Source organism: Gastrolobium bilobum, unplaced genomic scaffold, assembly GCF_033153095.1.
Source record: "Gastrolobium bilobum isolate Gb01-03AN ecotype WA unplaced genomic scaffold, APGP_CSIRO_Gbil_v1 utg647, whole genome shotgun sequence".
In the NCBI taxonomy this organism is placed as follows: domain Eukaryota; kingdom Viridiplantae; phylum Streptophyta; class Magnoliopsida; order Fabales; family Fabaceae; genus Gastrolobium; species Gastrolobium bilobum.
In genome coordinates, this window is record NW_026899122.1 from 205,192 (window position 1) to 218,658 (window position 13,467).

The window sequence follows — 13,467 nt, forward strand, 5'->3', positions numbered from 1 at the left end:
GATGTACTTTTCTCTAACATATTGTTGCGTTCTTTGGGCTGTCGACTAGTAGTGACATCACTCCTCAAACGAAATCCGATCTATCCTGGGAGACACTTGTCCATCAACCTTTGGCATCAGTGAGGAGGGCAAATTGTCTTAAGGAGATACATTCTGTGGGCTCAGATTTTTCCATTATTCTGCATACATTCATCTATCTGTTCCATTATACTGACATCAAGTAAGTCTGTTCTAATTTTCATAATTGCACTGTGTATGATAATTCTGATTATTAATCTCCTCTGTTATATATATGAGTTCAAACCTTTTAGTGATTTAATATCACCCACTGTCTTCAAATAACATTCTTCGGCTAGCGACGAGCAACAACGTATACCTTGCATCATCAACAATGTCTTCCACTGCATAAGTCGTCAACTACCTATGCAATCGGTCTTGTCCACTGTCGCCGTCGCTATTTTCTGTTCGTCCACGCCTAAGCCGTCGTCCACCTTGCATTCATGCCGCCGTCGAACTTTCTACCTGTGAGGAGAGAAACTTAGCAAATTCTCGCTAACCAAGCGCTGATTTGTCGCCTCGCTGCCACCGTTGTCTGCTCGCTGTCATCTGCAAGCGTGGTTATCCGTCACCGTCGACGATCATCCTGCCTCGCTATCATCTGCTCTACTGAACGTCTACACATCGTCACAGCACTTGTGTCTGATCAATTGGTGTTCGCACCACTTCCAGGTTCCGTGTTTATTTTTCTGATATCTCTAACATTATGCTATTGTACATTACAATGTGGATGTTGTTTCAAGACTTGTTTAGAATGTGGGTGATACGAAGCAAGCAAATGATGCCATGCAGATGCATTTAGCTAAGGATTCCGAGGAATTGAAGTCAAGGTTGGGTATTATGGATTCAAAGTTAAGAGAGGTAATAACTTCTCAACTTATATTAACTGTCATCTCGCAATAACTTTGATTTTAAGTTTCCTATTCCATCTCTTGGCTAGTTATACCTTATTACAATTGCTATCACGATGTTAGTTGTGACTTGTGAGAGTATTATACTATGAGATATGTTATTCTCCCTACCCATATTATTTTACCTACTTTTTCCTATCTCTCTTAACACCGATTAGATTACAATCTAATCTAACGGTGGAGGTTCACGGATAAAACAAATCCTTTTACCTCTTTCTTTTTCTCATTGCCTCCCCACCCCTTTGAAGCTGAAGCCTGAAGCAATGACAGAAGCCCAAAAAAATGTCATCTTTTAAAAAAACTATAGTCCAATAATGTTTCACTTTTCGAATTCTTATGTCCCTGTAAGAATATATCATAAATATCAAATTCATTTGCCAAAAAACTTATGATGTGAATGCAAATACAAAGTGACAATGGACTAATGGACCTGTATCAATGATTTGTCGAGAACAAGCGCACCGAGTTCTCACGGTAGAGCAAAACAAAGGTAATTGATATGGTGAACTGATATTTGACAGTGTTCGGATGATTTGGGACGGTGGAGTGTGATGTGGATGGGGAGTGGTAGGCTTGACGAAAATAAAATGATAAAGAAAGGGTGGGATGCATTGGGAGAAAGGAAAGGGTAGAAGGATTTATTTTATCTCGTAAATCTCAACCATCAGATTGGATTGTAATCTGCGGGTGTTAAAAAATGTAGGTAAATAAGGGTAAGCAAAATAATCTATCCCTATAACAATTTACCTAGAATGGAAAACCCAAATTCATTATGTGGGGTCAATGCAAGCCAAATAATATGATATTTTACTATTATTGTTTTCATTGTACATAAGTGGGTTCAACTTAACTCACATTTTAATTAATCCACATATCAAGAGGTGACAATTCGGGTCAACATGATACGGTATAAATTTGATACGACATGAACACAATCGAGTTATTTTGCGAGTTCACACGACACACATGACATGACACGAATGACCCACAAACTCATAGTATATCGTTTATTATGCCAGTTGACACGACACGACACAAATAACTTGTCAATCCCAAATTGTGTTACTTATTATATGTGTTGACACAACATGATAAGACACGAATAATCTGTTTACTATATGACATGACACGAATAACTTGTAAAAAGAAATTAATGTGAGTTGACAAAACACGATAAGATAAGAATAATCTGTTTACGACATGACATGATACGAATAATCTGTAAAAAAAATAATATGAGTTGACACGCGACACAACATGAAATATTTTGGGTCACTTTTTGTCAACTCGTACACGATACAAATTTGAATTTTTCGTGTCATGTTGAAAATTGCCACCGCTAATCCTACCCTTTGATGATTGATAAAATATTCCTTTGCAAGTTGACCCAAATAAATGGCAAAATTATTGTTAGAAAACAAGACATTGTTACCCACATTAATTGACATGGTAAGTGTAAGTTAAGTGGGAGTCTTTTTGTGCTACTGCATCGATTACTAATTAAATAACCGTTGAACTTATGCCGTATGACTTTTGAATCATTTTTCTAGACACCAACGATATAATTAACTATATCTTTAATTTCACCGGTCAAGAAATCAACTCGCATAAAAACACCAATATACTAGCTATACACAGCATTTTACGTGAAAATTCAACTGGGGAAAACCATTGGAAGAGCTCTCAGACATCCATTACAAATATATGAAGTATTACAAAGATTATATTTTAGAGAAAATAATTTTACTATTATTTTCCCTATCTCCTCGAGTCCTGACAGAGAAACGCTCTAATTTCAGCTTTCTCTCTGAAGTCTTTCTCCAAAGTATTTGCTGTTTTTCTTTGGTGTGTTTAGATCTTGATCAAGCACCCTTTTTATAGGCAAATTCAAAGATTTGATTCAAAATTGTAATAAATATATTTACCTATAAATAACACATTGTTCTACCATTATTAATTTAACGTATTGTTATCATAAAATTTTGTGAAAAAGAGTATCTAACTCACTCACACCTCCTTGCGCCTGAGAAAATAATGAGGGAAATAAAGAAGTCTAACTATGTTACTTGCTGGCAATAATCTCATAAACCCTACAGTCATTAAAAAAAGGAAAAGTTAAAAGCGTAGGGAAGTATCGAAATGTTTCATATTCCGAACATATCAGACATTCATATATTAATGAGAGGGCGCGAAATTTTAAGATTTAATTATAATTTAATGATTTTTAATAAAAAATGATTGAAACTAATCAATAATAATAATGATAATTAGTAATAATAAAAAAATGATTTGCTCATTTTTCCAAAGAAAATATAATTAAAATAGATTGATATGAAATAAATTATTTAAATTTAGCAAATAAAATTAAATATGTTAGGAAAATAATCAACCAGATAAAAAATTTGTTGAGCTGCTTCATGTATAGAGTAATAATTCGGTGCCGAAAAATCAATTAAAAAAAGAATTGGAGAAGTAAAACGACATCATTTGGGCAATACTAAAAATGTGTTGTGTTTTAAGACAGACATATTTATCAGCTGTTATACAACACTTTCGCATAAACAAACATAAGGAGGGAAGGAGGATTTTCAAGAAGGTTCTGAAACCGAAAGTTCTCTTCAATACTGTACAAGCCCTTCAATGGTGAAGAGTCTCTTATGCTCTAATTTGATTTTCTCTCTTTCCCACTCTCTTATTCTTTAATTTGATTCCTCTCTTTCGTTTCCAATTCTTTGAATATTTTTTTTAAAAAAAAATGAAGGAAGCACAGCAAGAAGAGTCTCCAAATCTCGAGGAATGCTTGAAGCTGTTGAAAGGAGAGCGAGACGAACAGCGTCTCGCTGGGCTTCTTCTGGTTACCAAGTTCTGCAAAGCAGATGATCACTCCTCACTCCGTAGGGTTTACGACGCCGTTGGCACTCGCTTTCTTGATCGTCTACTCAGAACTGGTACTCGCTTTCTTCACCTTCACTCCTTAGGGTTTACGATTATACTTTTTTGACCCTATCTTCTACGAAATTAGGTATGGGAAAAGGAACTATATCCACTGGCGGGGACAATAATCGGGATGCATATTTAAGACTATCGGTTACTGTTCTTTCTGCATTTTGTCGTGTTCCGGAGATTGCTTCATCCGAAGACATGGTTTTCAATATCCCACTTATATTGCAAGTAATGTCCACCCAGTATGGTCTTTTTCTTTTTCTTTTAATTTTCAAGATCCCAATCTTAGTATGATACTCTTTCATTTTCTTTATTTATTTTTTCAAATATTGTTACGCTTACGCACTTATGATGTTCTTTATCCGTTTTTTTTTTTTTTTTTTTGACGTTTGTCCCCTTGTGTGAAGACATGTGGCTTGCACTTATTAAACTTTTAGTTTCATACGACATCAATCCTTCATTTTACTTTGTTTTGATGAAGTGGTTTTGCTTTATAATTGTCTTTAAATCTTCTTGTTTAGATCTGGCTCATCTGTTCTTGAAGAATGCTATGAGTTTTTATACTTGGTATCAACTGCTTCGGAAAATGGAATCGTGAGATTTTATGAATCTGGAGGTATCAAGATACTAGCTTCTCAGGTGTCTTCTCTGCAAGATGGTAAGATCTTATTGTCTACTGGGATAGCTTGCTTGCTTTATACTTGTTACTATGGGACTGAAAGAAACTGTTGTTGGTCAGTTGGTGAATTTTAATTATTTATATTGGGCTAATACACTAATATAATACATACTGCTGTTACATACATATCTACAAACATGGGAGTTGGGAACTTTTGCTTCTATATTTTTGTCTATGCATCATAAATCACATTAGTCAAACATTATGCAGGTTCGCATATGATGGAAATATCGATTAAACTTTTGCAATTGATTCTTAGTCGGATGTCCTTGGACATAATCCAGAATGATTACTTATCTGAGCTCTCGGTTATTGTGAGTGTACTCTTCAAATATTTGTATTTCTGAATTCAGAGTTATTTTGTTCTCGTTTGATTTGTAATCTTGCATCATGCTTAATAAACTTCTGTAACTGTTAAATGTCTTTAGCAATATTTTTTGCTTGTCTCTTTTCAGGTGGCAGCAATAGCAAGGCAGTTTGCTGTCTTGCACAATTCCTTGAAATTCGAAGCTCTCCACCTACTTAGTGCAATTCTATCTTCAAAAGATTCAGTATGTAATCTGTCTTATCCAGTTGCTTTCACCTTTCAATTCATATGGTCAAATGCTTGATAAAGAAAGCTATTTAAAAATTAACCATGCCACTGGAATTTGATATATTTGAGGTTGTTGCTGTGTACTGATATTTACCCAGTAGCTGCTGGATAAGAAATTGGATGATGTTCTCCATATTTGAGTCATCTCTTTTGCAGTGTAGGTCTAGGGCATTTGCTTGTTATAATATTGTGCACATAATATAGGAAGTTTTCTTATAAATAGCGCCTATTTTGGTTTGACTGTTAGTATTTCTTGTGAGATCAAGGTGTCTAACCTGCTACCAGGATAATCCATAAAGTTGCATAAATTGAACATATTTATTTGGATTTTATTCAAGACCTTCATGGGTTCAACACTATGTACCTTCATGTCTAGCCTGCTACGTCGAATCCATAGAGTTGCATAAATTGAACTGATTTAAAAGGATTTTATTCATGATCTTCATGGGTTCAACATTATGTACAGTGTTGTACACGTAGATTCATTTGTCTTGCAATTGACGTGCTTGGCATTTTCAGTCACAACTTGTTGATGCTCTCCGGTTACTTCCTGAAAATAGCTGGTCACAAAACATGCGCATTGGTATCATGGCCATTTTGCTGAATCGTGTTGGTATGTTGAGACAATTTGCTTATTTATGTGTACTATGTTATTTTACCTTTTTTTTTTTTTTTTCAGTTTCTCCTTCTTTGTTCCCTCATTAGGTTCTTTAAAGTTGTAAATTTACAAATGTCTCTCAGCTGATAAAGGTATATACTTGTTCTGGGATCTTGCATACTGAAAGGTGTAAGTCTGCAAGCTTTGTTATCTAAGATCGCGGTAATGATTCCATATTCGGTTTTCTTAGCATTGAAAAGAGAAGGTTTGGATTATTGTAAAATGTAAGAACGCTTAAAGAAAAGTTCATAGATATAAAAGGAAGAAAAAGAGAGGATAAGCTGGTGTTTAGAGAAAGGTGATAGATGTTATTCAGATAAATTTTAATGTTCCATAAGCAATCATGGATTATTGAATACAGGAAAATTCTGAGAATTTAGATGAGGTGGTGTTAAAATAAACAAAGGTGAGAAGATATAGTTGAACCCAAAGATGATGTAATGGAGCAAGTGAGCAAACTTTCAAATGCAATTTTAATCTGGTTGTCGCTTGGTTTAGGAGAAGATAATAATTTTAATTTGACCGTTGTAGTTGTTAAGGAGGGTATTGGATGAAGTAGCTATAAGAAACAAGTCATGCAATTGCAAACTCAGTACTGCTGTGATATCTCTCATAATAAGTGCTCATCTTAGTCTTTTCTGACTATGACACTGTTCAATTTATGAACTACTGTTCTCAAGCCTGGAAAGTTAGTTTCTAGATGGTGGTTTGTTTGAGTGTTCGGTATATGAAAAAGAACTTCCTCTGTTCACATGAAAGTTTACTCACATAATCTGCATTTTTATAGAGCTAACAAATGTCCTTACCATAATCTTCTGCTTTTTGTGGATTTGAGTTAAAACAAGAAATTACTAAGCTAGATTAATTGCTTAATTTGTCATTCATATGCAGCTCCTGCTGAAAGGCTTCATGCTCTCATTTTAGCCGAGTCTATGGTTTCTATATATGGAGAAGATTGGTTGATTAGCCAAGTAAGCACAAATGATGTACAAGATCCAACTCCAGCTGACATGTAAGCTGTGCTTGTTAAATGCTAACCTTTTTGCCATCTGCACCGTGTGCTCATTGCTTCATTTTCTGATCTCTTCCCATTTTAGGTGTTTATTGCTAGTCTTGGAGCAATCGAGGGTTGAAATAGCTGTTCTTCTGAATGAGTTGGCCTATTTAAAATATGAAGCACCTCAGGATACTTCAGCCACTGCTGAGGCAATTTTTTTAAAGCAACGAAATGTGGCTGTTGCCTACTCTTTGGTTGAGAAGATAATAAAATTAATATCAAATGCGGGTGGAAATGATGGTATGTTCAAAGATATTCAATTCACTTGGCCTTTAAAATTTGTTTTTCCATTTTTAGGAAAAAAAGTAATAACATCAGACAGTTCCTTTGCTCAAATTCAGTCCATTACCCTTTAGTTGTTATCTTCTTGTTGAAATTATAGGGATTTTAGTAGAGTTTGAGGAAAAAAGAGACTTGTTGAATAACATGGATCCGAGAGTAAAATGTTTAAATTCACGTGTTACAATAGCATAATGGAGACTCTATTATATAGAGTGACTATAACAATTATATAAGATTAATTTAAAATTGTGGGACTTCTTAACAACGTATTTAGAATACTTCTAACACTCCATGTCAAGCTAAAGCTAACTAAGCTTTAAGCTTGTTACAAATAAACCCTTACAAAGATAAAAATTACAGGAAATACGACTCAACAATGGCTGGAATGATTATCAGTGGAAATGTTATGGCGAGCAAGCATACACAAGAGGAACTAAAACTTCTCCAAGTTCATCAAGAATAGCATTTGGAAGTTTCAACCACACCTAAACTTAGGAGATCCAACCACGACACATTTAGGAAAACCATGACACATTTAGGAAAAAGTCTTACAGGCAAGATAGCAACTCTGGGATGAAGATTGACGGGGCCGGGCAGCAATTGGACAATCTGACTGGGCTTGATTGGAACTTGGACGATCTTACGGGGCTAGACAATTACAACTAGGATGTTCCGATAGGACTAGAGTGCAACTTCCAAATTCCTCCCAGTCAACGCTATATTAGCATTAGAAAAAAAAAAATGACAGCAAGGGCCGGATCTCAAGATTTAGAACATCCTTCAGAGGGACATAGAAACCAGAATTGGCCTTAGTTCATATCGAACAAGAAAAAAATGTGCTTGAACAGTATCACAGGGAAAGGAAACTTCTTAGTAGGCCCGTGGCCAGTAGCTGGGAAAGTTGTTGGAGGGACGTAATGACAAAGAGACGACAGTTGCTTAAGATGCAAACGTCTCGGTGGGAGTGTGACTAGAGCTGCTATGGGATTTCTATTTTAAATTATGCAACACTTAAATTTGGGTTGTGTTTAATCAAACTAAACAAGGATCTATATTTATATGGGCTTGAGTCCTCTTTACACAATGTGGTAATATAATGTAAACAGCCTATACAAATACCTTCTAACAACAACTTTTGGTTATACTTGTTTTGTTGTCTATAACCCCTTATAGGGAACTATCTGTGTCAACCATGTGGATTTTTATTCTATTGCAATCTTGATTGCTTGAGAATCTGATCGTCATCTCACATTTGATACTGGTGTTTACACTGTTGGGAACTTGTCTTTTGTGGGTAGGTTCTTGTGAATTGGGTATAATGCAATTTCATCACTTAATACTCTTTTCCTTAACAGGGAACCTCCTTGATGAAGGCACCTTCACAAAGCTGATTCACCAGCTTAATGAAACAATTGTTGTTGTACTGGAGTATTTAGAAGATGCGAAGGTAATGCCGATGTTTAGTTGTTTAATGTAATTTTAATATTTAATATACTGCACCTAAGTATATTGGTAAAATTGTACAGGAACATGGGCAAAAGAAAGGGAATGATTTACTTGCTTCTGTGCGAATTATTGGGAGGTATAATCTATTACAGTTGCTTCCTTTGCATAAATTGTAATTTTCTTTGGCACTAAATGGATTGGAGTGAGGTGATGTATCGACATTTCATCAATCCCTTGAATGATGTAAATCTAATAATGTGTGGAAGACATCTTTCATCCAATTTATTAATGTGGAACATGATGTTGTTTGGATGTGTTAACGATGATTGGCCATTTTAATATGCTATACTATCTAAAAGTTGCTGCATCAGGAAATGAGATATGCAAATTTGATTTATTTTCTAAATGCTAATTGTAAATAATACGGAAAATCTTAGCTAATTTTAAATACTTCGGTGTTTGTTCAATCTTCATCCTCCAGGGAAGAGGTGCTTTTTGTGAAGGACCAACTATTCTAGAAACTTATATTAGGTGGAGGTCGGAAAATGATTTTATATATAACCCGTGCCTCATGCAAGAGCACTTTGGGATTGAAGTGTAGGCCTTGATAGCTTGTCAAGGTTGGAGGCTCACGAGCCATGAAAGGATTAATATCATTATCACTTTGTAGTTGTACATCTGTTGTTTTGTGACAACATTCTCTTATATTTGATGCATAGGATATGTTATAGGGTCTGGAACTTGGTTGAGGATTTTTTTTCTACATTCTGAAAAAATTTAGAGAGGAAAGACTGAGTTTTTTTCATGTATTTTTTTCAGCTATCTTGCAGAAGCACCCTTTGCATGCAAGGAGAAGGTTAAAGATCTTTTAGGGTATTTGCTTTCTGTTGAAGGTGAAGATGAACAAAGGTATCTTTAAATAGATAGTTATTGGTAAACCTTTGATCGTATTATCTTTAAAGGATAAGCTACCCTGTACATTGTTCGTTGTGTTTTTTATTTATTTATTATTTATTTATCTTTCTTTTTTTTTGAGGGTGTACATATGTCTATTTTGGAGCATGATAATTCTATGTTGCAGGCCCTTCTACTCTGTGTGCTTTCTGCTACCTATGTTGTGTCAAATTACTATGAAGATTGAAGGATGCATAGCTCTGTCTTCATGTGGAGGTCTTACAGCTGTAAGTTATTTTCTGGTTCCGAAACTTAAAATTTTAATTTGTACTTCCCTTTTCCCCCCCTTCCTCCTTTTTACTTTGTTGATTTACAACTCCTAATGATTCCTTGATCGTTGCATTGTTCTATTTATATTATATTGTTATATTCTAACATGACTTTTACATTTGTTGTAATGGCATCATTCAATAGCATTACTAACCAAGCATTTTTTTTTTGCTAAATATATTGGGTCTAATTGCAGGTTTTATATTGCCTCAGTAAATTAGTTGGGTCAGACGATTATATGGTGGAGGATAGTGGTTGCATCTTCTTGGCATGTGATACAATAATGAATCTTCTACTGAAGGTGATATTATCATTATAATAACCAGCCTTATATAGTACTATATTGGTTATGCAAAATCTTGACATAAGTTGCACCTTTTGGACTGTAGAAAGACAAAGTGCAGTTGGTGTTAGATGAGTCAGCTTTTGTTGATCTTCTTAAAGCATTGGCTTATTGGTCAGGTACCATACTTGGCAGCACCCATTGAAATGAGTGTTTTCATTGATCATATTTTTATAATCAAATTCCTTGCTTGTTCATCTGCTTGTTTGCATGTATGTTTAAAAAGTGATAGGTGATCTGCTGCAAATGGACTAGCATGCATAGTTTGTCATATTGGACTATCTTGTAGCTTACAGATGAATTCCAGTTCAGTTATTGGCATATATGTGTGAGAAATAGCATTAGGTTCAGAATCTGGTACAAATTGCAGATGAAGATTTTGTGGATTTAAACTGTGTTGTGAGAGGATGTGAAGTCAGTAAAAGGGACAGTATTTTAGTTGTTCATTGTTGACAAGTCAAAGCCAAGCATATTTCTTGCTTTTGATGACATAAGGCAAGTAAGTGTGACTTTGCTGTTGCTCGGAGCTATAGTAGTCTGAGTTAATCTTGTTCAATGTTTTTATCTTTGTTACCTTTTTGGTGATATGGAATGAAAAATGAGTAAAACACTTGATGTTGAAACTAATATTGTCTCATCAATCAGCGGGAGTGAAGATAATTTTTGACAATTAAGTCTCACTAACAAGAAAATTAATAAAAAATTGAGTCTTGAAAGGTGAATTCATACTAAGGGGAATTGTTTGTTCATGCTAAGATTCAATGATCAATACTCAAAAGGAAAGGGGGAAGTAGTCATGCAAACATTCTTGAAGAACATGGATTTTGGAAATAACCCTCAACTTTTCCTGGTCTTGTGCTTATCATGTGTGATGGGGCCCCATGAAAAAATTTATGATGTTTAAAATTGGAAAAATCCTAGTAGATGGGATTTAAATGCTCCTGCAATGGTTAGAAAAATTTAACCTTGGCATAAATTTTATAAAATTTGCTGACTGATCTTTGTGCTGTTGATTTTACTGTGGCAAATACCATCAATGTTAATCCTTAATGTTTATTTTTGATTGAATTCAAAGTATGGATTAAGGCATTTCTCTTAAATTTTAGTTACTGAAACATTGTTTGTAGCAAATACTGATGACATGTCAAGTATGATGATGGCTTCAAGCATTTGTGCACTGATATTTGATTACACATCAGAAGAGGCCCTTCTAAACCATCCTGATTTCAACTATAGCACTCTCAGTAGTCTTTATCAGCTCATTGCAAGATGTCTGGCTTCATCAGAACAGGTGAATTGTGAATTCCCTTTCATTATTGGTAAAATAAATTTGGTCAAAGTTGTATTGTTGATTCAGGCGATTTTGTTGCCCAACATTGGTAGGAATTAGCAATAAATGATTTATTTTTGATTCAGCAGTATCGTTTCCCTTCTTTCATCTATGAAAGTGATTAGTATTAAAATAATATTCATTTGTTATCTTATCCTTCTCTAGTGTTATCACAAGTTCATCCTAACATAATAATCTTGGCTATGTTTATTTGTATGTTTGATCAATTTGACTTTTCACAATAAGTTATGTGGCAAAATTTGGTGATATTATCCTGGGATAGGTTATTCTATCTATTTTTTTTTCTGCCTATTTTTGCCTATCACTTTTCAACACTATTAAATCAGAATCTTAACTACTTTTATTATTTCTCTCTTCTATTAAGATTCTAATCTAACGATGTTGGAGAGTGGTAGGAAAAGGTAGGCAGAAAAAAAGATAGATGGAATAACCTATCCTTATTATCCTTTAACTTCCAAAATCCTTCAGTCTCTCTCTCCTTCTCTCTATTCTTTCATCATATCACATGTGCATAGTGTGATTTAATGTTTTGTTAAAAGAACTGTCCAAATTGCTGGCTTGTCTGCATGAGTTCAAGTGGGACCGCTTAAACATTTTTCCTGTAAAACTTAGATGCAGCCACATCATTAGTTTGTGCATCATAGTGAAGATAGATTTTATATAACTTGTATATAATTCTGAAGCATTTACGCATCAATCAAATAATTAGAATTCTCTAGTTAAGATAGTAAAAATGTTTAGATCTTGTTCTAATTCTGGTTCAAGATATCAAAATGCCTATTCTTGGCCTTCTGTTAAATTTGAACTGTGTCATGCACCTCGTCCACTAAAATAATAAAATGTTTAGTAGAAAAAGTTGCATGTGAACTCCGTATATTTATACCCTTGGATACAATGGACTCATCGTCACTGAAAAGAGGAAAAGGAGTTAAGCACTGCAATTTGTCATTGTTGGGAACTTTCCTTTGTTTCCACTTTGGTTCTTATTTCTTTCTGTCCTGTAGTTTGTTCAGTTGTATTTAGATACTCCTCCTCATTTCTAAAACCAACAATAGCCCTCTAGGAATCCAAATCGGGCAATTGTGATTACTTATACACTGATGAACTAGATATTTGTGTTTCTTTTATTTGGTACAGAGATATTTGTATTTTAATGTCGCAGTTACTTATACACTTTTTTGTTACAACCTATTGCAGGATACGAAAGCGGATATGGATCTTTATGAGATAGTCTCTGCTGGTGAATATGTTACTTTATAAAGGCTTTCTGAAGCAGTTTTTGCGTTTTGTAACTCTTAATTGTTGTGCAGGTTTCTCTCGATGGGCTCATCGGTACCCCCACATTAGAGAGGCTGTCAAGAAATGATTTTGACCTTCTTAATGTGGAATAGTTGTAGGTGGATGCTTTCAACTTTCAAGGAAGCATTACTAAATTCTTTACGACAAAGATCTTTTGCTTTTTATTTATGATGAGCTTAATTTTAATTCACTTTTAGTGCAAAAATCTTTTATATTATTATCCTATCATGTGTTGGTAGAACAATAAATTAGTTTGAGTTATCAGGTAATTATAATCATTGTTAACTTGTTTAATGATGTGCCAACACATTGAGTGTAAAAAAAAGTGTTCTGCTTTAATTCTTATAATGCGAGTAATTTGACGAATATCATCAAAAGCTAGGACAATTGAATGCGGAGACATGACACTTTTTTTTTTTGGAGTACGAGACACGACACTTTTAAGTAATCGACCATTATCAGGCATTCGAATTTGAGACGGTCTTATATATTTTACTTAGATTTTTGTTTTTTTCGTTTTTCATGTTCTTCTTTTTCACAAAAGATTAGTCACTATATTTTTTATTAAGGTATTTTAAGTGTTTAATATTTGAAACTATAATTATTAAAATTCAAAATAGAT

The 13,467-nt window shown here is 34.4% G+C and overlaps 1 protein-coding gene across 1 annotated transcript; it reads left to right on the top strand.

Annotated features, from left to right (window-relative positions):
* The first annotated feature begins 3,514 nt into the window (after positions 1-3,514).
* LOC133287430 (uncharacterized) lies at positions 3,515-13,126 on the top strand. The gene is made up of 18 exons (XM_061485044.1): positions 3,515-3,611; positions 3,730-3,916; positions 3,991-4,153; positions 4,433-4,569; positions 4,801-4,904; positions 5,046-5,141; positions 5,705-5,798; positions 6,735-6,855; positions 6,941-7,140; positions 8,538-8,629; positions 8,709-8,764; positions 9,448-9,537; positions 9,710-9,809; positions 10,049-10,153; positions 10,242-10,314; positions 11,323-11,486; positions 12,744-12,786; positions 12,857-13,126. Exons 1-18 carry the CDS (start codon positions 3,609-3,611, stop codon positions 12,910-12,912), a joined length of 1,884 nt encoding a protein of 627 aa, XP_061341028.1. The 5' UTR covers positions 3,515-3,608; the 3' UTR covers positions 12,913-13,126.
* The last annotated feature ends 341 nt before the right edge of the window (positions 13,127-13,467 follow it).